General features: G+C 43.9%; 1 protein-coding gene across 3 annotated transcripts in view; it reads left to right on the plus strand.

The window, feature by feature from the left end:
* The window catches only part of nlgn3a (neuroligin 3a), a 113,982-nt gene that overhangs the window by 80,427 nt on the left and 6,954 nt on the right, over positions 1-26,601 (plus strand). For all 3 annotated transcript variants that reach the window (XM_068585004.1, XM_068585013.1, XM_068585020.1), the window contains one exon: positions 21,916-22,705. In XM_068585004.1, coding sequence (XP_068441105.1) covers positions 21,916-22,705 — 790 coding nt within the window. The remainder of the gene's footprint in view (positions 1-21,915; positions 22,706-26,601) is intronic.

Genomic DNA, 26,601 nt, shown 5'->3' on the forward strand with positions numbered 1-26,601 from the left:
AGAGCTCACATCAGGGAAGGGCCAGTTGTCGAGCTGCTGAAGGTCATTTGGTTTCTTTTTTTCTCCTTCTCTTCCTGTAAGCAATCAGGATAAAAGCTCCGCTTCTGAGGAAGTGCTCCCCTTTTAATGGAACGTCTTGGACATTAAAGACAGCTAGTGTGAGGGATCCTTCATGCCAATGTCAGCTTTTATTTTTATTAAGACTTCTGGGTTATTGAGGACCATAAATGTTCATGTTAAATGCTTGGCTTTTATTAGAGCAGTGCAATGAGTACCAAGGCTTTTTAATGCAAGACCACCACCTAGCAAACACTGAAACCCCTTGGACCATGAGTATTAAGAGGGCAGTGTGACAGGTACTCTGTTTTCAGCTAAGGGTAAGAAGTTTTTGAATCCATTAAGTGTGAAGGATGGCATAGAAGGTGATTAAGTGAAGGAATGCATCGTGGGATGTGTAGAAATTGAGGATCAGAGAGATTGAAAAAAAAAAAAAATGGCATGGCGGGACATTTTTCTCAAATCTGAAATATTAGCTGCATTAATGGCTGCTCTCAATAGTGAAGTACTTGCTGTGGATTTCAGGACAAAAATGTATGATTCATGCAGTCCTGGAAAGGAGGTGACTTGGAAGTCATAGGAATTGATGTATTACTGTACGGTTTCCCTCTGCTGATTGGGTGAGAAACTAGCTTCTGTTAGAGTGACTTAAGTGTGATGTTGTGATTACAGGGAGGCACAAACTGCCGTGTCCTTTATGATCAAGTATGGTCAAGTACTCTATGTGCAGTCAGTGAATCATCTGAAGGCAAAATAGTGAGCAAAGCAAAGAAAACCCTCAGCTGCGTCAGAGCTTCGCAAATTTAAACTTGCACGTATGAGAGGATTAGATTATTTGGTTAAATGACAACAATAGCAGAGTTGATAAGGTATTATTGAATGGATACATTTGATTTTACGTTTAACTTGATGAAGACTTATTTAAATAAAAACTGAACATTTATCTTGGTTGTATTATTGGTGAAAAATCTACAATTTGTCACTCTGGTTTTACTTTTTTTGAAGTGGACAGCAATAAGTTATAAGCTACACACAGTAACATTTATCACATTTTTTTTTTAACACCCTTTTCTTCTTTACATCAACACCTCCCAGTGGTAGACATATAACTCCTTCCTTTGGAGTACAAACATAACAAATACTTAATATAGAATGGATACTGCTACGGAGGCGAACATGTAGAAGTTAAGTTATGGGTTTAGGGTGACTTAAAACAAATCCATGTTTGGAAAAAATATTCTTAATCATTTCAATTGCTTTTTTAACCCAAAAGGTGCCTCATTTTTTACAGTTTCTGGCTTTAAAAGCCAGACAAACAGTATTCAGGTGCAGTGTTTGCACGGCTTCATTTCTTCTTTAATTTTTAAATAATTTCGGTTCCTGTGAATTATCTGGAAACTACTTTCATAATCAATAAATCTTTCAAATATTTATTTCAAGCAAAAATGAACTTCTTCTAGGGCAACCCATGTGAATATTTGCCGGTTATCTTCTTGGATGATGAATATAATATGTTGTCGTCTGTTAGTTGGAGAGAACCAGCAATATGAGTATGTCTGCTTGGCCTTTGGGAAATTGTGTATAGGTCATTTTTTATATTTGGTGGACCAAAAGATAAACTGATCAATTGACAAGTGAATCAGTGGAGCAGTGCATTATTCATGACTATATTCATCAACTCTATTTGAATCGCTTAATATTTGGGGGTTAAATGGCTTAGTGTGTGTGACATCACATAGAAGGTTTGGGAACAGCCCTCTTTGTGAGCTGTTGTCTGGGCTTTCTTGTTATTTCAAATCAGTGCAAATGACGACTGTGCTGTTTCTGGCGTGCATTCATCTCGCGGAGCTATCAAGGAGGTAAGTAAGACTGACAACAATGCTTATTGGAGCTCGTATCAATCTGCTTGTCAATCTTGCGGATACAATGCTGCCGTTGTGGGATTCAAAGCCTGCATTGCCATCAGCACCTAACCTCTGCTCCGACAATCAGTTACCGTGTGCATGTAGGCTCAGGCTCCTAGTTTTCCTGAGAGGGAACAGTACAAACAAACTGTTATAGGGAGGCTGCTGGGAATTGTGCGGCTGTGTTGAGCTTTGAGAACGCGTGTACCTCATTCATTGCTGTACCTTGAGATATCGACAGGTAATCCAAGGCTAATGTAAAATGCTGCTCTAAATTAACCTATTTTACTGGTTGGGGAAGGAGAACCGCAGACCATCTGGATGAAGAGTGTGTGAGTGTTACTCTACATCACTGCTTCAACTGTAATGTTATATCTGGCTGTGACCTTTGAAAATAACAAGCAGGGTTTCCAGCTCTGAAACGAGACCCGAGGGAGGTTCTCCTTGTGGAATGGCCTACAGGGCTGCATACCCCCACTCCTCAAAGGCCCTGCGCTGGGCTCTCAACGTACAGACAGGGAGGTGCAATGCATCCGCATTTGGTGTCGACGTCTTTCCTGGCATCCTGTAGCAACCACCCATCTAGAGTTTAAGCATCAAATAAAGGCTCCTTGCAAGAGCTGGAATGTGAATTGGAGTCACAGGGAAAGATAGCTGCATAACCACATCCCTGCGATGTTATTCATACACGATTCAGCTGCCATTGTTGTGCAAATGCCTAGTGCTCGAGAAAAACCAGGGACAGTTGCCGAAGTTGAATAGACCCTATTTCTGAGATGTCAAAGGCATTCAGCAACTCAACACTGTAAAGTTACATGGGTGTTTGGGGCAAGAGAATGCCTCCATCTCGAGGTTTGATTTGGCTGTTTGCTGAAGGGTGTCTGTGCATCCCAGGGTGTGAAAAAGTCCTATGCGAGATGAGAAAATGGGGACGCGCCTTGTCAGGTGCCGTATTCTTCCACCTCGATTGACAAGAGCGATAATTAAACCAGGGGGATGCCATCTCTGCGGAGCAAGAATGCTTGTATTTATTTACGCTGACTATTCGGCTTTGTTGTCTGCCACATAGTGTAGCCCGTCAGTGTGTGGAAAACGCAAACTGCTTTTAACAAGTGGCTTTTGTGGCATTTTCCAGTCACTCTTTGAACAGCAGTGTCTTTGACTTTGTAGAACAGAGGGGGGGAAAAAAGCCTTATATTAAAGATGGAGAATTACTCACCAACTAAAAAGCATTTCTCACCGTTGGACTCGTATGGGAAACGTCCTAATTCAAGCAGCAAATACTTTTATTCTCCTCACTGCTCATGGTTGCAAAGAGAAAACGAAGACAAAGTTGCATTGAGCAGAAGAAGAAAAAGAGGCCCCACAGAGTAATGTGCGGTGGGAGGGGTTTTGTCGGGGTAAAGATCGCTCCACTGAGGTCAGATAGCCAGTTTGAGGTAACACTCCAGAAATATTATCCAGGTGGGCTGTCCATCAGAGTGAGACAGCCCTACCTATCCCAGGCCAGCAGAGAGCAGAGGAATGAAGAATTGACAAATGGTCTGAAAACAGTGAAGGCAGTTCATTCAGGTAGTCCAGCCATCAGTCTGTCTCTGCTTGCAGCAGGTAGTTGAGCCTATAAAGCATGGCGTTATAGGTGTTAAAGAGCCGAGCGGCAGGTCAGAGAAAGAAGAAGGGGATAATTGAGTACTTTAGTAAATCCGAGGTAATATCTCAGAGCATTGCAAATACCTTTAGCCCTGGATCCACGACCGTACGAATGTGCTTCAGCAGCTTGAGCGGCATGTGCCACACATGGGCTGCCCCAGCAATATTCTCCAAGACAATACATTGAGACCCATCTGGTGATGTGTCGCTGAGATTGCTTTTGGAATCTAATCGCAGCTGATGAACGAGGCGACTACAGAATATGTCATCTGTTGATGACCTGCAATCCCCAGTGAAGACACTGGCAAGTCATTAGTTCAGGTAGATGCCATCTATGAATCATTCTTGATAAATCATTGTCAAGGGCACATTCATACACCTCCTAATGGACAGTGACAGTGGGATGCTGGAGGGGGAACAGTGGCCGCAGCTCCTGGTTGGCTGGCATTCTTTGATCCTGTTAGTCTTTAGATCAATTAAACCAATAGCTGCATCATATTGCTCCCAGACAGTCTCGTCTGTTTCCTCTCCTGATTGGTCTAATAGCTTAATGGAGGTTTCCGTCTTTCTGTCTATCCATTTTCCCGCTTCCTCGACTCCACTGCCTCAATCTCCGTGGCATTTTCCTTCGCTCCTTTTCCCTGTTGCTCATAGAAGTTTCTTTCTCTTTTTTTTTTCCAGTCCCCTCCCCCATGTCTCTCTTTCGTCTTCTCACCATGTCTCCCTCTCTCTCTCTCTCTGCCTCAGTCTTTCTCTCTCTGGCACCAGTGTAAAGCATCCATTATAGAGTGATGCATGGGTGTCTGTGTGAGTGGGAGAGAGGGACTTGGCACTCCTCCTGCCCCACCTGCAGAGGAAGCACTGACAGCTGAGCATTGGGGGCTCATCTCTCCCCCTCCTCCTCCGCCCATCTCCACATCTATACTGACCTCCCTCCTCCTCTCACACCTTCTCCATCTCCCTCTCTTTCTCACCCTCCCTTTATTCCCTGTTGTTCAACACATATTGGCCCAATTTTCTGCCACCACTCACTAGTTTCCCTTTCGCTATTTTCACATTTCATCATGTTTATCCGGTTATGCTTTTACACCGTCTTCGTCCCTGCACTTTCTTCGTTCTTTTTTCTTTCTTTTTTTTACCCACGATTGTCTAACTGTTTATTCATTAGGCATTCTGGACTAGGAAACACAGCCAGCTGGATGTGTTGTTAAATAGACTGTTGTTTCCTTGTTTGACTGCAAGCTGAACTTTGCCCTTTCGTAATGACCACGAGCACTCTGTGTTTGCTTGTTGCCGCTGACAGTTCACCTCTGCGGTGAGGCAGGGCAGTCGTTTATCCCTGCTGAGAGAGAAGCGTGGAAGGCCTCTGCATGAATAACAGAAAGAGAACTCATCAATTTCACAGGTTTGCATAACATGTGATTAATATACATCTTCTGCTGCGGGAAGAGAACATTACCGGGCTTTTTAAACTGTTTCTGGCGGTGTTTTGTAAACTTCTCAATTATTTTTGAAATAGGAAGTGTATGACTTTGGGCTCACTTAATTCTGCTATAACCACTTCATCTGCACAGAGAAGAGAAAATACTTACTGCATGATTATAGGCATCCAGGAATATATCATTCTGTTTACACAGAGCCTGCTTGCTACAGTCTGTGCTTACAGACAGAATGATATGGAAAGAAAATTGTTTTTCCAATGTGTGATAAGAAATGTCGCATAGGGAAAATATCAGTCCAATTACTTTGCTGTATGGACTAAGCTGGTGGGGTATGGTGGGTGAGAGCCTATAACAATGTGATATAAAAATTGAAATTCATGTATGTCATCTGGATCCCTCTCCCTGACATAATGTGCGCTAACTGGCCACTACCTGTGTGTTTGCACATGCAGTCACAAGCTGTAGTCTGCCTACCAAGACAAGTTCAATTCCGGGCAGTGCAAATGCATTAGCCTGAGCTGTGAAATTTGCATAGTCTGAGCACAATTAAATCCCCAATGAGAGGAACTTCGGCAAACATGCTGACAAGCAGAAACCTCTACTACAGAGGGCCAACATTGTGCAACCTGACAAAAAGACTAAATCTTTAGCTTTCAGGGCCGCAAGGCAGTAATAGATTTTTAGCTTAGAGAGGTAACATACACTATGGATCTTTTTCAGTGGTAAAAGGGAGTTACTCGCCAATGCGAATGCAACTGTCGGAGCACAATATTGCAAAGGTGCTATTTTACAAGTTGAAGACAATTTATTTCTCCTGGACAGGAAACTCACCGTCAAGTTACAGTGCTCATATTTGGATAATACCTGGACAGAGAGGCTACCTGCTGCTGCAGACTGAAAAGACAAATATGCAGTGTGACAATCTTCTTGCATGCTTTGAACAAACTAGCTTGCACGACCGACCACGTGTGACACAGCTAATCGTTCACCCGTTTTCCAGACTAACTGGATCGAAGGTGGGGTGAGACTGACACGCTGACTGACATAGAGAAGCGTTGGATTACAAAAAAGAAAAGTAATAAACCTGAGCAGCTCCGTGATTCCTTTTGGAGATTTGTGGACTGTGTTTCAAAGTCAGATAGAAATCTCACTATCTTCTGCCTCCAAAGAAATGTCCCAAAATGCCTGTTGCAGCATTATCTTAAAAGTTGTAGCTCTAAGATGCTTTGCTATCTTTAAAGCCACAATTCAACACTTGGTGCAGCAGCTTAGCAGAAAAGGCCTTCAAGGGCACCTTACAGCCCTCATGTGTAGGATGTGAAAATGTCTGATTTTGGTAACCGCAGAATCATATCTGAAGACTCCAAGACAACACTGAGATCACATCCTTGTGTGCTAACATAAGCGTGATTGGTATTTTAGTTAGTTGAGTTCATAAGCAGCTGTCGATTTGCAGAAGAATTCCCTGATAATGACTTTTAATAATAAACATGTAACATATACCATACAAATATATTCTTACATTTCTGTAATCATATATTACATCAACACTAAATGTTTTTTTATTGGTCCGATGTCATGAAGATGTTTTTGTCCCAGATGGTTTCAGTAGAATGAGAATGGTCGGCATACAAACAGCAATGAAGACACAAGAGGAATTGCGTTGCCTACAAAATTGATTATGCAGCCTGAAGGCTTTTATTGTGAAGCAGCTGCAGGAAGTGCTGAGGAAGTGTTTGCTGACAAAGCGCCACAATGAAGTGGATCAGAAACCAGTGAGGCTGCTATCTGTTAGATGAAAGGTTCGAACAGGAATGTAGGAGTGAAACAAAACTCCCAGTGCGACTCTTAAGATATCCATGAGCTAACAAATGCAGATTAAAGCAAACACGAAAAGGAAAGCGCTTCCTCAAAGCTGTTCATGATGAGCAGTTTAGTATTCAACACAGTGGCAGGCAGCTGTGTGAGGAATGAAGGGAAAAAAAAATAGTGAAAACTCTGCCTATTTCCACACCTAGGCACACCTTGCTAATTGCTGCAAAAATATAAGCGTAGACTTTCAGAATGAGAAGCTCTGAAGCAGTCCCACGTTCAGAACGCAGCCGCCTCGACAGATAAAGCGACTGCACAACTCTGGCGAGAAGAAAAATGTATAATTTGAAGGTGACCTGATCCCTCGTTAGACAATCACGCCTTTGACAGACTCGACATTTAACTAAAACAAATGCGGCTTTTCGCTCGTCAAACATAATGCTGCACCAAGATCATCAAATGAAAAATAGGCGTCGCTCCTGGAACATTTCTCCTTGTTTAAATGAAGTCTGTTTGGAGAGCATGAATCCTCCGCAGTATTTCAGATGTTGACATACCCATATGGCATGCCACTAATCTTGATCGATGCCCACCACTGCAAACACTTCTTGTACTGTAGAGGATAATGAAGTGTAGCGATGCAACATTTCACCAAAATCATCACAGTGATCTGTTTGTTATCCATTATGAAAGGCATCATGGCGTCTGATGTTTTGCACTCGCAGAAAACAACGCAAAAGAGGGTTTAATCTCCAAACACGGAGCCGCGCAGAGTGCTCATAAAAATGTCTTCCCTGCCCATTGTGCTATTCTTAGGGCTCCCCTTAGAGCCACTCTCTAATTGGAGCCTTGGTTATCCTATCCTCGATGAAGCTATCTTCCACACAGACTTTTTTATGAGGCCTGCGAGTGACTAAGATTCCCTGTCAGGGCGTCTGTGGCAGTTCTACCGCATGTCCCGGGACTCCCGCTCATCGGTGAAGGCTTCATTAGTCGGGGATGGGAGGTGGCAGCAGAGAGAGAACAGCTGTTTAGCTAACCACTTGCATTGTTAGCCAGCCTTCTCCGTATGCCTAACTGCCTAAATCCGTCCCCTAGCTGCTAATAGAATGCTCATTAGGAGAGGGGAGGGAGACTCGATGGGAAACAGCGCCACTCTGCTGCAGCCCTACCAGCTTCTACTACTCCTCCTCTCCCTCTGGTCTCTATTAGAGCACTGTATGGAAAGAAATCCTCCCTCAGTGAATGCACTACCTATCCAACCCAACAAGACCTCTCACCTTGACCGCCTGGAAAAGACAGGGGGTGTACGAACACCTGCGTTCTCCTCTGAGACAACCAGCAGCGTCTGTGATTCCAAAACACGGCCCTCACTTGCGGAGATACAGAAAGATATAAGATTACAAAATCCCAGAGGACAGTCGGATGATACCTCTTGCTTCAGACCTTGAAGACAGAAGAAGGGGTTAGTTTGGTGTGTAGGTTTTCTTTTTTTTTTTTCAAATTTCCCCGAGCGCTACGGTTTTTAAATTATTCAAACGCTGTCGATTGTGCTGCCGTAATTTGTCAGTAACCCAAAAGCACCAGTCTATCAAACTGATGAAGCTGGGGAGGAGGAAGAGGAGGAAGAAGAGGAGGAGAGAAAGCTGCGACATCAGAGCTGGCACTGTGAATATCTGATGGTGTTTATGGGAACAGCGACAGATCAGAGCCAGAAACACTGCACCCGCGTTACAGCCAAAACGCATCCCTGGCTGAAAGAGGGTGGCCCATGTTTGATTAAAATTCAAACGGGAAAACGTGTTACCATGGAGGTACTTCGCTGAATAAACACAGGCCAGTCGCTAAAATTCCCCGTGCAGAAATACAGGCAAACAAAGCGACATGGGACGGGAACAATGTGTGGTGGAACTGATATGCTCCGAGCTATTTACAGTAAATGACAGCAACTGTAGATTCTGCTGTCATGTGGAAATGTACTCGGGGAATAGTGTACACAGAATACCAAATATTCTCACCTGTGAATAATAATAATAATAATAATAATAATAATAATAATAATAAGCACATTGGCTTTAAGATGACCATGATAGTGAGGCAATGCTCCAGTTTCACTGTTTGTGGATGAATACTTTTTTGTAAGATAAGAAGCACTTTGAATAAGACATGGTGGGCATATTCATATCTTAAATCTTTCAAATTAAAGTTGGGGAACATAATGATGTTTACTGTGAGACAAACTGTCAGATTCCATATTGTTATTTGACTAGTGTGGCCAATGTTGCAAATCAATAAGCAGGAATGTTTTCTGTCAAATTGGATTTTATTTTTTTGCCTCAATGTGTTGAAGTGCTTTGACTTGTCACGTATTTATTTCACCACATTTGCAAGAAACAGACGTTCCTGCCGAGCTGGTTCACTCCAAAAAAACGTTCAAAGTTGTTTTTTCCTGATACTACATCACAATAAAAATCAATATGACATACAGTGTTATTGTGTTACAGTAACACTGTAACAGTGTTACAATGTTATTGGATTTCATAGATTACATCTTTGGACATATATTTAAATAGAGTAATTCCATATTAAATCAAACGCCATCATCATTGACAAAACAATCACAAATTCCTAATGAGCACAAAAAGACGAAAAGTTTCTCACAAGTGCAACGCAAAGATGACCTGTGGGAACACCGAAAAAAATAGTGAAAAAAAAAAGAAGATATTTTTATGACATCAGTTGGAAAAAGGATTTTATTTGTCAAAATAATAAGGACCTCGACCTCGATTTCAGGCAGGAAATCCGTGGAAATAGAAGTCCTTTCCGACTGCTTTTTCTTGTCCAAGTCTCAAATTTCCCACAAGGTTGTTACAAGAATTTATAATAACCCACAAAATCCATTTTACAAATGTTCCTTTTTTCGGACGAAATCTGTGCCTGTTGTGAAATGAAGAAATAAAATCATAATAACGATCAGATCAAGTAAAACTTTTAAAATAAATTACATTTAAAGTAAAACAAATGAATGCAATTCTTTTTTTTTTCAGGAGCTAATCTGTGTGATACAGACCGGACCTGTGTGTCATTTATGTGGTGATTAAAGCTGACAATGACACATTCTATAGTAATGGCAAAAGGCCGACCAATGCCACTCTGAAAGTGTGCTGGAAAAGAATGTCTGTGGGTGAGAAATGTGTCAAGTGTTGTGACGTTAGTCGCTGTTGAATATGTGTTAGCTTGACATTGAGAAAGTGGAGCGTGCCAGCATGCAGCCTAACTGATAGACGAGCATACTCAGTCTCTCTCACACACACGCACACACACACACACAGACACACACACACACACAGACACAGAGGCTCGGACACACACATAGCTCATCTCCACAGACTCACATCAATACTACACAAACATGTACGTCGTTGCGCAAACACCGCTATACACCGGCTCAGCTCTGCACACAAGCCAACACACACACACACACACACACACGCGCACACACACACACAAAGAGGGAAAGAGAGAGAGTCCATGTGTACATGTAAGTCCACAAACTCTCTCACTCCAGGGGATTTCATGTGGCTACAGCTGTGTGCCTACTGGCACTGGCAGCAAGAGACACAACACAGAAGAGACTATAGGGGGAGATATGGAAATCGACAGATTTCAGTGAAAGGCATGGTACCATGGAAAGCGGGACAAAAACCTCATAAAGGACTTTGTGCACACTCTTACACGATCTCTATTTTTCTTATTTTCTCTCCTCCGCTGCCTACAGCCTGGTTTGAATGTAAAAGACTGATAATCTGAAGTGTGACCGCTGAGGCGGAAAGGCAGCTATTGAATGCTTTTTCTTACCTTTGCGAGGCGATCGCACAGCTGCACGCGCAGCGCAGAGAGTTCGTCAGAATGCAGACGTGTGTAAACGCACAAGGACCCACACAACGTGAACTAAGGACAAGCACGCTTGGGCAGTATGTTTACACACACACACACACACACACACACACACACACACACATACATTCAAACAAATAAATAGTGAATGAGGCTGACTGGGCAGGGTCGCCGTAGCGCCGCTCACGGCTCCCTGCCCTCTGCCCCTGTGCCTGTCAATCTGCATTTTAATCCCTGCGCCACCATTCCTGTGTAAGCAACCAACATCATTTGGGGTTTTGAGATGGTGAAGAAACTGTCCACCATTTCCCATTTGGCCTTTTCAAAGCTTGACAGAAAGGAATGGAGGTAAAAAAAAATAAATAAATAAATAAATAAAAGTACACTGCATTCTGTTCTGCCAAAATTGAAAATTGCTGGAGTGCTGCTGTGAAAGGGGAATGCATATAGGCCTTGTTATTAGGCCGGCTGGTCTGAAATGAGTTTGACACAGCGCCAGACATTGAGATGTTTTCTGTCACTTCGTTTTTTTGTGTGTAATCTAAAATTCAATATGATACATTAGTGTCCCAAATGAGTCTGTGCAATAGATATTAATTACTTGTCTATTACGGTTTGTGACACTATCAATCTGTTATCAGCTGACTACCCCAATGACTGAAATTAACTGTCACTTCTCAATATCAGCCAAGTCATCTTGGTGCTACATCGCCGTGATTACAATATCCATTTCTTAAATGGTATCCTCATGAGATCGGACGGTAACCACGACGTTGGGAATCGCTAATACAACCGATTGGTGTCAACGGCGTATTTATCTGCACGCTGTTGGTAAATATCAAAGTAAGAGTCTATGTTGGTATCAAGCCCCCTTACAAGGAACAAGAATGTGTTGTGGACTTGAGGAAATAATGGGTGTGCAGCCATCGTGATTTCCTGAGGTCCATGTATATTTGATAGGGCCTGCCAGATGTAGCCTTGGATATGTGGATGTGTATCAGCAAGCAATCTCTCTCTCTCTCTCTCTGAGCTTGCAGAAATTAGATTTCATCTCAGGCCCCAGATCTAATACACAGACGTATATTTACTCACAGTTGCAGAGCGTCATAAGCCAATATGACCCTATATAGGGGTGACGGAGCCGCACAAAATACAGTTAAATGAAAATGCTTTGAGCAAACTGTTCCAAAAGCCATTGAAGCTTCTTAGTCATAAACTAGCGTAGTAATGTAGTTGTTTCTTCACCGCATGGGCTTAAACTGTCATCAGGAATGAAACAGCCCTTTGACAAAAAAAAATAACATTTTAGCTTTTGTCATCGTTTTTGATTAAAAAAAATAAACGTATAGTTGTTGAATGGGTCTGACAAATCTACTTCAGGAGGAAAATAGTTGAATCTCTGGCATGTCATGGATATAAACATGTTGACGTTAAGACGTGTAATTCAACCAAATCCCACTCTGAAATCATCTCAGAGCCTTTGTATTGAGCTGGAGAACAGCGCAAACTGGATGTGAAATGATTGCATGAGTCATCCAATACATTGAAATGCCTCTGTCTTCCTCACAATGAATGCAAAGTCACAGTTAGCATGCAGAGTGCCATTTTCTTATGCAGAGAGCATTTGCCTGCTGTGAATACTCTACTGGGACAATAGCAGCCACGAAGGAATTTGGAGTCCTCTTGCTTTTTTCTTTTTCAACTTTCTCCTCCTCTCTTATCCTCCCATGACCTCCCCCTTTTTGCTTCCCTGCTCTTTCAGGCGGTGACACAATGAGAATAGATGTGTGCAGCCCAGTTCATCCACAAGACTGTCTGTTTGTCTCGCTGAGATGTATTTTCTAGTTTGTAGCGCAGATAAATGTGCAGTCAGCACGCTTTTGTTCAGCGGAGGCAGAAATGAAGGATCTCAGACTGATGAACACTTTGGTTAACACGTTTTTAGTCTTTATTACTAAAGTCAACATCTCAGCAAGCCAGCGTATTCCCTAATCAAAATTTTAAAAAAAACATTTGAACGGATTGATTGAGATTAGTTTTGCAGCAGATCGATGCTCAGTGGCCGAATGCAGAGTTCAGATATGCTGCACATATGGCTCTTAATTGTTGGGATTTCCAGTTGACTTGATTTGTCCAAGCAGAATTACTGGGAGCCTCGGCTACCGATGGACATATAGTACGACATGTCATAACCCAATTGTCTCAATGTCCACTTGCAGTGAGTGCCTACGGTGACTAAAGAGACCGTCACCGTAATTGACTCAATCGGAGTTTACAGTATGAAGAATGAGGCAGGAGAGGCAGACATAGTGCTCTCCAGGGATGGGCTGTTGTGACAGTGCCGCTATCTCTCAACTGGGTCTCCTTCAGCACACAGTATACAGGCCACTCATACACACAAGCAGAAGCACACGCACACTCAATAAAGGCACCGACACAGCAGCCTGCCGCTGAGCAGGTAATTCCACAGTCAGGTGCTGGGATCACATTCGAAGCGGCGTCCCATCCCAGGCCCGAGTCTCGCTCTCAATCTTTAATGTGTGCCGAAGAATGAGGGCGCGGCGAGGGCGAGGCGTATCCATCCTATTTTGGTCCGCTGTTTGCATGGTGTGCCGCCTTGAATTAGACCGAGCTTGTGTGGCTTCTGGCTGCAGGGCGACTGGCACAATGGCCAGAGCGGGGAACAGTGGTGCCAGGCGCTGTGAGGGAGGAACACACAGTGTCATAGACACAGCGAGAAGAATATGTTTACACTGTTGGAGCCCAGCCTTTATTCGTTCATGCTTTGCACAAAAGTTAATCAACTTGGACGCTGCTGCTGCCGGTGTGACCACGGACCCTAAAAGGTTTTGGTAACAGGGGCACTGTCTCTAATGCCACTATATTTTCAAGTGGGGTGCAGGAATTACAGCACATCCAGGGGAGTACTTTTTCGCCCCCAACGTCTCCCCTGGTTCTGCTTTATTAATAGTGGTTTGGAGAAAAAAAACAGTTGCTGGTTTTCTTGGTCAGAGAAAAAAGGTTGCTCCCTACCAGGCGCTCTGTGTGTGGTGCCTAATGAGCTTCCTGAGTTATACGTGTGCAGGTGTGTGTGTGTGTGTGTGTCTGTGTGTGTGTGTGTGTGTCTGTGTGTGTGTGTGTGTGTGTGTGTGTGCGTGCACGCTGGGATCATTTATGTGGGTGGGTTGTATAATATACAGTACATGTATTATATTTATATTTTCTGTGTAGCTACAGTAGAACTGGACCTTCCTCTAGAAACAGTCAATATTTAGAGGATGAGCTCGTGTAGCTGAGCCAAAATGTGTACGCTCCGTGCGTATGATCCCCATGCATTTAAATTGTTTGCCTTTGTATGTAAGCTACAATCAGATGTAAATTGGGGACATATCCTTTTCTGAACCAGACTCAAAGGCTTGTAAGCAAGTGATCTTCTGTATTGGAAGACTGTGAAAAGGGCTGGGGTAAGCAGTAAGCTTCCACCCACCTCCTGCTTTAGGCTGGGATGTGTGTCTCCATCTCAGTTTCACCTCCTGCACCCCTACAGCGCACAGATAATCTGTTCTGCAAGATGTAGGCACTTAGGCCGAGGTCTATTTCTCTCTCTCTCTCTCTCTCTCTCTCTCTCTCTCTCTCTCTCTCTCTCTCTCTCCCTGTCACTCTTTCTTTCCTACTTTGCTCTGAATTCCTCTGATTCTCCGACCCAAAAGGGTGTACACCCCCTGTGATAATTTGTCCGTCGCAAATGCAACCGCGCCCTCTCCGTGGCTTCGCTTGGTCCAAAAAATGAGTTTCAGCCATCCCATCTGGCTGTCACAGGCAAGATGTCTCCAAGAATAGAAACTTCCCATCCCTCCACATTTCATGGCTGAATTGTCATATTTGTGTGTGACTTATATCTTTGACCCTCCCCTGCGAGACATATTTTACATCTGATTTGTACTTATGGCGCTTTGGTTCCTGGAAGTGAGCGCACTCTTTGTCTTTTGCTGTCACTGCTTGCTGCATATATAAAAAAGAACCAAGCAATGGGGCTGCTATACAATGCAGATGTGGTGTAAAACATGGTGCATATATTTAGAAACAACAGGAGTCAGATGTTTGCACGGTTACTGAACAGCAGCCACAATTCTCCGATGAAAACCAGTTACTCTGGGAGCTAAAGGCGCTTCCTCTCAGCGCGCTGATCTGCAATCTATTTGTGGACGCAGCAGGAGAAGAGAGAGGAAATCAGAAAACATCTTTAACAACTTGTCCCATCTAATGAGATTAGCAGAGCCGCTTACACAGTCATGACATGGAGATACACACTGATAACCCTGTAATAACTCATTATTCTTCCCATTTCCACATTGACGCCTAGTCAAGGCTCGCTGACAGCGCGTGTTGTTGTGCGTAAACAGCTATCAGGCCGATCTAGGCACCGCAGCAATGTGGAGTGAGCTCGGTGAATACTGCTACGAATGCCACAGCACAAAGAGAGCTTGCAGTTGAAGGACACAGAGATAGTATTCTATGCTTTTCAGAGGCTGCAGCATTAGTGACACATGCATGAGTGCAAATGGAAAAATTCACCGTGCAGCCTCTCTGTTTCTCTTGGTTTGGCAGGGAGGCTGCGAGGGAAGAGGAGGACAGAAATCCATTCGGTTTGTATATTTGCAGGCATGAGTGGTCATGAGAATGCACAGATAACGTCCCCAAAAATACAGGAACCAGGAAAGAAATCATGAATGCAGTAAAAGGCATTTTGTCGCCGTGATTTAAGTGCACACACAATAGATAATAATAGACAATGGTTTAGTGATGGCCTCCTTCTGTTGTTGAAACTTGTCTATATTATAGTTTTTCCTTGATAACAATGTTTCTATACATAGACACACTTTGTCAACCAACGGAAGGTGCACTTGCGACCTGCGATTAAAACACACTTTACCAGCAAAGTCCTTACTTTATTTTGGTGGCATAAGATGTTTTTTAGCTGATAGTTAGTGAATGGGGTCATGCATAGTCACGCTTCATTTTCTGTCTTTGGGCACCATAACTGGATCACATATGATTTTCAATTAAATAGCATTGCTAACCTCCTATGAGTACCAAATCCAATTTGGCATATTTGGACAATACAACACAGCAGGGCCAAAACATTTGAAATTTTTGCTTCCCAGCGAACGACAACATGCACTAATCTGAAACGTCCCGATGCAGATAGGTAAAACCCCGCCGACGTCAATTTCTGAAATACATTCTGAGAATTAATCTCCAAATACTGTTTGACTCAGGTGTGGTGTGCATTCCTCTGATTAGCAGCCAGATTGATGAGGTCAAGGAGGAGCAGCGTGCTGTGCGTGCAGACCGAGGCAGGCCAGCTTGCGTGTGATGGTGACGCCTGGAGTGTGTGGTATTGACTAGTGGATGTCACGTCGTGATTAGTAGGAGATATCACACTCGCTGGGCTCAGATACACATCGATCCTGCAACCTGGCTACAGCCTGTCAATGGGGTCATTTTTATCCTCCTCTCCTCTCCTTTCCTCTTCCTCTCCTCTCCTTTTGCCTCCTGCTATTTCCCATTTTATGTCCTCTCCTGTATTGATACCTTCATTTATTCTCCATCTTCCTCTCCCACCCTTTTTTTTTGTCTTTCATTCCTCTTCTCATCTGTCTCTCCTGTGTTCTGCTTTCCCATTCCCTCCCTCTTCCCTCCATCCACCCACATGGATCAAACTCTTTATCTGGCCTAAGCCACAGCCTGCAGGCAAGCAGGCAGTCTCTACAGAGACTGGAGGAGAAGACCAACAGCTTCAAACAACATTATATAGGGCTGGCATGAAGCATGTCTCACACTGATGGATGAAAACACTGGCCTCTCAAACACTCTCTCCATATGGACATGATGAAACAGGAGCAGGGCAGTCCTTCTGTTTGGAAGTCCACTGCTCTTCACTTGTATGTTGCTACAAAACCACCCGGAAAGGAAGACGGCTTTAAGTTGTGTCGGAATTAGGCAACAGTTCGCTTTTGTGCTCTGATCCATGCGAAACAAAACAGTCAGTTTCTGGGATGTAGATGCATTTTCTCTGGCAGCTATCCTTTTGGATCATTTGTTATGAAATCAGTCCAGTGGAAATCTGGTTCAGAGGAAACATATGAAGCCAGGTAACAAGAACAGTGATAAAAGAGCAAGAAAACAAGTCAAGAACCCAATAAATCATAAGTATTAGAGTCCTATTTGGGCAACAGCCTGGCTTGGATTAAAGCTCATGCATGCCCACACTGCCTGGATTATTTTGTGCTTTAACTTACAGTATATCCCTGTAGCCCGAGGGAATACAGGAAGTATATTGAAAGACATTCTTGGAAAGGAAAGCATTGCCCTTTCCCTGATTATATCAGCGCGTCCGTTGGTTTTAAAGTCGATGAGTTTGATATTGGGCAGAACTTTTTATGAAACAGAAAAACAAAGTAGGTGTTGTTTCGAGGCTGCCAGACCAATGTGAAATTATCCATGGACTAATGCATGATCACACCAGAGGCACTTGTGTTTAAGTGGATGCAGCCTGTGGTACTGTAGGCTGTAGCCATGGAGACAGCAGCTTTAACCCTGTGTTATGAGGCTGCAAGTGGCCAAGGATGTATAATTAGGCAGAATATATAAGTAATCATCTCCCAGCTGGCTTCAAATACATCAAGTGGGATTAGAGTGTGTCATATAGCTTTATCATTAAGATTTAAAAAAACAAAAAAAACACCGGATTTATGAAAGAATGGGAAGAAACAGTACTGAGAAAGAGAAAATGAAGAGTGAAATGAAGCAACAGAGGCAGAGCAACATTTATTGAGTGTGTCCAACTGAGTGCTAGCCTAGTTTGACTGTAGATGGAAAGAAACAGAGGGAGCTCTGCACAGTCCACGGGTCTGTGGAGATTTGCTTACAGTGAAGTGATGGTGGAGGTAAGATGGCTCAGAGGATTCAGGCTCTGCTGAACGTGAGCTTATGTCTAATAATCAGCAGGGAGGGACTCAGCATGGTCCCTCAGAAAAAGAGACACGGAGAGTAAGATGGAGAGAGACAGAAAAACAGAGCAGAGGAAGGATTGAAAGGCGAGGAAAAAGCATGTAAAAGATCTAGTAGGAGTTGTGGGAAGCGAGGACGTGTCCCTGTGGCCACGTTATTTCTCTCTTGCGATGGCTTTTATGTGTCTGAGAAGAATTCCGATAAGACTTTGCTGCTTTACATATTTTCTATCCTATTACCTCTTAAAGTCATGAGGAATGCTGTTAAGAAAATTAATCACTGACCTATAAAATGAGACTTGGCCAATCCAAACTTTCAAGGTCATCTGATATACTTTGTAAAGTTTGGAGTTTTTCCATGTGGAGGACATGGTTGAGCCTGTAGTGGTTGTTGCAGCATGCATATTACAGTCACATTTATTTCCGGGCCAGACTGATAAAACTCACCACTGATGCTTCAGTGATTTCTGCCAGCTGTTCCAGATTACAAAGTACAGTCATTTACGGCGCTTACTGGCATCATCACCGACAGAACATCCTTGTCCATTAACACGGACTGATCACTCACACATGCCCGTAGTTGCCACGTAATACATTAGCACGTCATGTTACTCTCTCCCCACTCGTGTGACATTGGCATTGGTTTGTCAGCGTTTCATCCTTATTGCTGTTGTCAAAGCATGGCTCAAACTTGTGTTTGTTTGAGCTTATGCGTGTGTGTGTGTGTGTGTGTGTGTGTGTGTGTGTGTGTGTGTGTGTGTGTGTGTGTGTGGGTTGTGGCTCCCGTGTACGGTGGTCGTCATACCCTCAAGGTCAAGCTTTTTTTTTTCTTTACCTATCAACGGTGAATTATCTCCGCAGGCAACTCAGCCAATCCAGGGCCTAAACTGCATGCGTGCCTATTTAACGGGTGTCTAGTGAGAGGGCAGCGCGGTCGAGGTCGGCACACCGCAGCACAGAAGCGGCTGCGGGGCGACGCAACAGCATTTTAGCAGGGATCCAATGAGTGATTACCTCAGCGCTCCAGTCATAATTCAGCGTGACCTCAATCTGCCAGCAACACTATGGTTTGATGGATCTGCTCGTAGTTTGGCTGTCGGATTCTCACATGTCAAACACAGGCAGATAATGATAGGGCTATCTGTTGCTTTTAAAGTAAAATATGCAAGATTTCAATGTGACACACATGATGATGGTGTTGCGTCATGCCCTTCCCGTTCATTTTCCGGGATGTGAGTCGATACTGAAGACAAAACAATGTCACAAATGGTTAACCCCCATCATGATGATGCCTGTCGCCTGTCGGTCCATTCATCACCTCTGTGTCTTATTAATCAACGTCAGCATAAATGCACGTGCATGCACACACATGCACTCACACACACACACACACACACACACACACACACACACACACACACACATGTGCACCTCCCAGTGTGGATAATTAGTGGATTTCCTCAGTGGATGAGAGAGCCTGCTCTTCTCTCCTCCCTCCCTGACCTTCCTCTGTGAGCTTCCTACCACAGTGGGGGCTCATCACACACAGCTCTAATGCATATTTATCAGTTCGGCGACAGCTCATGTGCGCTGGATTTATATGTTTTTCAACAAACAATAGTAAAGCCTCAGTCACTCGTCCCTCCCTTTCATCAACCAATGCAGGAGATAAATCTAATGGTGTCAACCTGGCTGCAGCCTCCGCAGCAGTCCGCCGTCTGTGGGTTCAGTCAGACACCTGACCAAGCCTAGCTGCATTCAAGCCGCTCTCCTCAATTACGGCAAACGGATTTGATATACGTATGTCTGTCAAAATGGCCTTGCCAATCACAGGAGCTGCTCTGCTGGCAAACGTTATCCTAGAGCAACTTTCTGATCAAAGACATTTAGAAAGTGGCTGTGGCCTGTCGGCATTGGGATTCTGGACAGACTCCATGCACCATGACTGGCTCTGTTTGCACAGCGCAATCCTGAGTTGAGATGTGAAGAGAGGCAATACTACTAAAGAGCGAGGGGAGGGGAGAGGAGGAGGAGAGGGGAGGGATTGCAGGATTAAGCTCCAGCCCCCCTCTTTGCCTCTGAGCAGCCATCTTTCATCTTTGGCTGCCCCCTCTAATGCTTTCAAGTGGGTGAAACCCTCAACATCTGCTCCCGCTCCCTGGGACACGGCACAGGCCACCGTCCTGCAGAGACGCGCAACCGCGGGACGTCTCGAAGGTCAGCGTCCTGCCAAGGCCGCAGAGCGCTGACGAGCTCTTCCACGTAGAATGATGCAGAAACAGAAACACAGAAACATGTCTTTCATTGCGGTGAAATCAAAAACTTGTATTCGAACATGTTGGGAAACCTTTGCTTCCAACAGCTGCCGCAGTCAGACACAAACTCATTGTTCAAATACACAGACTTTGGCTTATACCAGTAAACACACTCACCACAGAAACATTTCACAGTTCACTCACCCAGACACATTAATTCTACTTACTACTTGCGAACAAATAAATGTAAATAGCTCTGTAAATAAACGCTTCATCTTCGCCAAGAAGAAATAAGCCCCCCGCCGCCTCTGATTAAGACTACCAAAGTGATATATCTGGCACTTAAGTCTGCTGTTTACCTCATAAACACAAAAGACTTCAACACAGCCACCCACACTGATACTGAAATATCTCAAACTGAGTCTATCTGCCTGTATATTTCTCTGCTAGTCTTTGTGGCTTAAATGTGTGATCTTCTATTGACTTTTTTTCTTCTTTTTTTTTTATGCGTGCCATTTCTGGAGCTTTCAGTATTATGAGTTCAGTGGTATTCCAAGACTCTGGCAGTGAAACCGCCATGAGCAATAAAGCAGCATGGTGAAGTGGTCTCTGATTTTCTTTGAGATTGGTAAAACAGCACTCGTGATTTTGAGAGAAAAAACTATCAGGAGGACGGATGAGTGGTGCTGTCAAACAGAGACTGCTCGGCATCTGTGACGATGTGGCGGAGGGCCCCGAGACCGAGCGCATACCATGTCACCTTCCCTCTACTGTCTGTAAGGAGGAAGGAGGATGTTTTCACAGGGGAAGCAATTTAATTATTTCTGAGGAAATTATGTTTGTTGTTTGGGATCTGTTTCTTATGGGGAAAAGTCATTGAAGATTTCCTTCATACTGCACTGCGACTAAAATGTAATTTCATTTGATTAGTAGATTTGTTCGCCTTCCTCTCTGAACCCCCTACACTCCCCTTAAAAGCCCACCCACACACAAACACCAAGCTCCTATGTATATAATAGATGCTCTGTTGACTCTTGGTGCAACATAAGTCTATTTCTGTAGATCAGAAACAGGAAACTGTGAAGTTGTTTTCAGCTTCTTTCATTGTGTGCCACCATGTTGCATTGTAGTGCCATGCGAATGTGTGCAGCTCCATTCCTTCTGCATATGTAGGAAGTAGGAGTCTGGTTTTATTTATAGCAATCCACCCACAAACTGTAGAATTTAGTGATCTTTCAGGTAAAAATGACTTTTAACTTGCACTAGGCATAACTGATGCAGAGGCACTGTGTGTGTGTGTGTGTGTGTGTGTGTGTAATGACTGCGAAAAGGGAGCATCTGTGTCTATAATTGCAGTGTTTGAGCTTCATCCAATTCAAGCTACCTTGAAAAGTACATTAGCAGGGGGGGTGGCATGTGTGCAGGGTTTTTATAGATTCAAGAACACTTAAATTGAACTCTGACTGCATTTCATACAAGGAAAGGACCTAATTCTTTGGTATGGTATAGTCCATCCTCTATTTGAAACTAAACCCATCGAGCCATATTGGCAGCATCTGCTCCTGACAAACATACAGGGATTTATATCGAGAGAGCATAGAGATTGATGGAAGAAGGGAAGATGACAGACAGAGTACTGACTGAGAGACCGGGCCATCTGCACATTCATTATCACAGCCATGATTCCATTATTGTTCTGTGTGGCAACAAGGACTTGTTCTGTCTGGCCCCTGTTATTCTTATCAACTGTGTAGCTGACAGACCTCTTTTGATCATGGCAGCAACAAAATTAACAATCATGTCGTATAGCACATAACTGAATTATCCTCCGTAGTCGTGACACACTGAACATCATCCTGTCTTTTCTTCCTGTGTCCTTCTGCAGGTCTGTTCCACAGAGCCATCATTCAGAGCGGGTCAGCCCTCTCCAGCTGGGCGGTGAACTACCAGCCGGTCAAGTATACGCGTCTCCTGTCGGAGAAGGTGGGCTGTAATGTCCTGGACACCTTAGACATGGTGGACTGTCTGAGGAAGAAGAGCTCCAGGGAGCTGGTGGAGCAGGACATACAACCAGCGAGGTACCACGTGGCCTTTGGACCTGTAATCGATGGGGATGTTATCCCCGACGACCCCGAGATCCTGATGGAGCAAGGCGAGTTCCTCAACTATGACATCATGCTGGGGGTCAACCAGGGCGAAGGGCTGCGGTTTGTGGAGAACGTGGTGGATTCAGAGGACGGCGTGTCTGGAAACGACTTTGACTTCTCAGTGTCAGACTTTGTGGACAGTCTGTACGGGTACCCAGAGGGCAAGGACACGTTGAGGGAGACCATTAAGTTCATGTACACCGACTGGGCAGACAGAGACAATCCAGAGACCCGGCGCAAGACGCTGGTGGCTCTGTTCACCGACCACCAGTGGGTGGAGCCTTCGGTGGTGACGGCTGATCTCCACGCTCGCTACGGCTCACCCACCTACTTCTACGCCTTTTACCACCACTGCCAGAGCCTGATGAAGCCCGCCTGGTCAGACGCCGCCCACGGGGACGAGGTGCCATATGTTTTTGGAATTCCTATGATTGGTCCCACTGACCTTTTCCCCTGTAACTTCTCAAGGAATGATGTCATGCTCAGTGCTGTGGTCATGACCTATTGGACCAACTTTGCCAAGACTGGGTGAGTAAATCTTTTCATCAGTTATCCCAACTGGTATTTATACCAATACTGCTTATCTGTAACGATACTTATTGGTACTCTTATCAATCCCTTCATTTTTACTAGACGCACCAGTGTTCAGTGTGCCTTTTATTTGTGTTTAATATGATCATGGTACATACTTTTAATAGTCCATCGGGATGTAGAGAAAATTATGAGATGGATGGATGGTAGTACAGGTGTCACAATCCATCAATCTGGATCAATGTAGCGGGGTTAACGAGCAGGGTTAATGGCGTGATATAAGAGTATGTGGTCGGCAAAGAGAGAGAAAGAGAACATTTGTGTGACCACGAGTATCAGTAATCGCTGTGAAGGATGCAGTGCATTGTGTGCAGTTTAATTAACGGTGAATAAATGCTACAACTCCTCAAGGCCGACTTAAGGTGGGATGACCTTTAAGGTGGACAGCTGTTGTTATTTTAGTGACAAGTCACTTACCAGCATTATCCAGCAAACCAGACCTCCAAAAACTGGTATATATTTATTGAATGAGGTATCGTGGACTGGCTGCAGTGTGTTTGGTCAGAAGATAAAACACTGTGAATATATACAGCGTTTCCTCATATTGGGTTGCCTACGTTCCCATGTTACACAACCACATTCAACCTACCCTTCATGGGATTTTAATCTGTCTGCTTTACACTCCTCATGATGGAAACACAACCATGATGGAGTCGCGCAATGCGAAAGACCATCGTCATTAGCAGATCGCTATATGTCAGGAAAAAGTAATTGAACGGTGGTCTACCTGTAAATGTTGAACAAATGGATGATACATAAAAACTGCTAAAGGATCATTACAGCATTATGAATCTGAGCAATCAGGAACCAATCAATACCAATTTAAGACCAGACAATATCCATCTCCAGTACCAATTTAGATCAAATCATTTTTAGTTTTTAATTTGGGGTTTAATAATATTTGGAACAAAACATATTCACACATATTATTAATTACTTTACAGCATTACTTGCAAATTTGTAAAATCAGTGATCACACAATTCCAAACTTGTTAAAAATAGAACGTCACAGAGAGAAATCGTATCTCAGTCCTATTAAAAAGAGGTCTGTGCTACAGAAAAGAAGCTGCAGGAAAAAGGAAGGTCTACAATGAATAGTATGGGACCGAAAAGGCATTTTTCAACATATTTTTTTTTCGGAGATGTTTTTTGCCTGGACTTTCTGGGTCCTAGTCTGAAACCTGAGACATATTGAATCTGAGGAAGATAAAATGTTCCTCCAGAGTGTGTGCTATTTGTGCTTGGCTGCCTGTTTGGGTTGAGTATGTGTGCATGGCTGCCTGCCTTTCTGTGTCCTTCTGTGTGCATGTGTGCGCTAGTGTGTGTTTGGCTGGAAATACTATCTATGCTCTATTACACCAAGGCCCAAAAGACACAGAGACTTATCAGAGAGACATATCAAACTCTTGCCCTCAGTGGTATCGATTCCCTCAGCGTGGACCCAGTCGATCACACGTGCCCTGGGTGAGTCCCGCTCCCCACAATGCTCAATTTCACCCCCACCCATCACAAAGCCTGGCCATTTTGTATGACTAGTAGTATACATCATTTCAAGAACGGAAATTTAATTTGACATTCCCCGTTACCAGAGAGGTATTGATCCCATCCTGAATGGGAAGCAATCTGAAATCTTGTTCTGTATTTTTTTTATCTGTCTCTATATCATCTGCTGTCCAATCAGGTGGCATTTACATCTGTCTGATAGGCTCAGCCCCGTGCCGCCGGCTCTGCAAGTTCCTTGAACTGCTAATGGCAGACTATTGCAGATGGACTGATGTCGGCTCCTCAAGGAAAACACTGAGGTCCATCGAGGATGCTGGGACTAAACAGCTGTCTCCACTGCCTGCCAGGCAACCATCTTGTGTCAACACATACTAGGCTGCAATTTGTAGATACAGATGGAATTTCTTCCTTGTCCTTCCAAGAATATTATCTGCTGTTTAAAGAAGAGCGAGTGTGTTTAATTTTAATGAGAAACGTTTGAGGCATCAAGGTAACAATGCACGGTGCTTATGTACCAAATCACTCTCAACTTGGAACTTGCGACGTCAGTGAAATGAATCCTCATAGATGATGATAGACAGCCGGCCGATCTTACCCACAACCACTCTGCCTCAACAGGAAGCCTTCCGTAACCCTGACCTGGCCTTCAACCTGGCAAGCAGCGAAAGTCATAAAAAAAAAGGAAGAAAAAATAGCACTTTTACTCCTGACCCTATGGCTACATCCACACCACTAATGTGTTGTTTAAAACCAGGATTTTAAAACAAAAACTCCGAGCAAGCCTGAAAATATCACGTCTATTGACATACACTGGGCATGCGGATGCCGCTGTAAACAGGAAGTAGAATGAATGCTTGATTATAGAAAACAAAATCGTTTTATAGTACTCTTTCATAATGAAAGGCTGTGTTTGATACTTAAGATCTAAAATTTAATGGAGTCAAATGTACTTTTAAACATTTTGTTTTCTTCATTTTGTATTCTTCCTGGGAAGGATCATGTGACAGGGGCATGACGAATCAGGGAAGGACACGTCATGACTGCTCAGACCCATTCAAGTAGCAAACGTGTGTGTTCACGTATCTATTTTTTTTTCGTTACACTTGTCCAAACTACGAGGTAACCCCAGAGTTTTAAAACGTATACCCGACTTTCAGTAGCGTTTCTAAACTCTGTGTTTTCGGTGCTCTAAAAGTAGTGTGAATGCTCAATATAAACGTAGCAAAAATGTGCTTTTGTAGATTTCCACACTTATTATTGACCCAATAGAAGCGGAGTTGTAGGAGAGCATAGGGGTTCTAGACTTTATCATATAAAGGGTAGTACCTACCCTACAGTATGTGCCCTCCAGACTGGGGGGGTTGCAGACTACAATTAGGCACTCGGATGCTAAAGAGACTGGGATTAGATCCCTGGATAATAGAAAACTCAGCCATGCTGCTCCAAAGGGTAATTTCACTCCAGTCCAAGTAAAGGACTCTACCATCAACTCCTCAGTAGTGGGTGTGGGGATTGAGCATATGAGATATTTCTTATATAGATTCTGAAGTTCATCCTCCTCATTTAGACCACACTAGGGGATATAGATCTCTCCCCCAGCACCACCCAACCCAGTCTGGCACGAGAGGACATCCTTTTAATTAAGACACAGTTGAATTCCCTTTGCCTTCGCAGATCATCAACACCCATCTTCCCTTTTTCTGTAAAGCCGCTCTCGCTCCCCTTCCAGATGTTCGTAATGAACTGACCCAGATCGCACTTCCTGCCCCCTCTCTAAATCGGCTGGAGAAACATGTGTGACATGATGTTGAGACACTTGGACTGCATGTCAACAGTGAGTATCATAGCAGCGTTGCCCCCAAAGCTCTTCCTGTCCCTGGCTCTCATGTGTCATCTTTACGGGGCAAATCCCTGCCCATGCGCTTTTATTTTTTCCTCCTTCCCCTTCCCCCCTCCCCCCTCTGCCACCATCAATGTCAGTGAAGCATAAAACCATACAGAGAGTGCACGCTGTCAAATCTTCTTAGTGTGTGTGTGTGAGTGCGATTGTGAGAGCGTGTGTTTACACCATGAGAGTTCGGGATGTTTTCAGAAGCCAGGGATTTACTCAGCTCAGAGTTATTTTTCTGGCTGTAACATTTGTTTTACTATTGACAGGCAAAAATTGCCTGCGCTTTATTGCCACAACAACTTCTTCTGAACAGTTTCTCCAAAGGTTTTGCGGCAAATCCACATGCTGCAACTTCCGCACCTTCTCGAACACAGATGCAAGCACAGCAGCACGACTATACACAAAAACACTGGCAGAGCACGTCAGAAAAGATCAATCA

The sequence above is a fragment of the Clinocottus analis genome, unplaced genomic scaffold, assembly GCF_023055335.1.
Source record: "Clinocottus analis isolate CAN_PGR_092001 unplaced genomic scaffold, fCliAna1.0.p SCAF_10, whole genome shotgun sequence".
Classification (NCBI taxonomy): Eukaryota; Metazoa; Chordata; class Actinopteri; order Perciformes; family Cottidae; genus Clinocottus; species Clinocottus analis.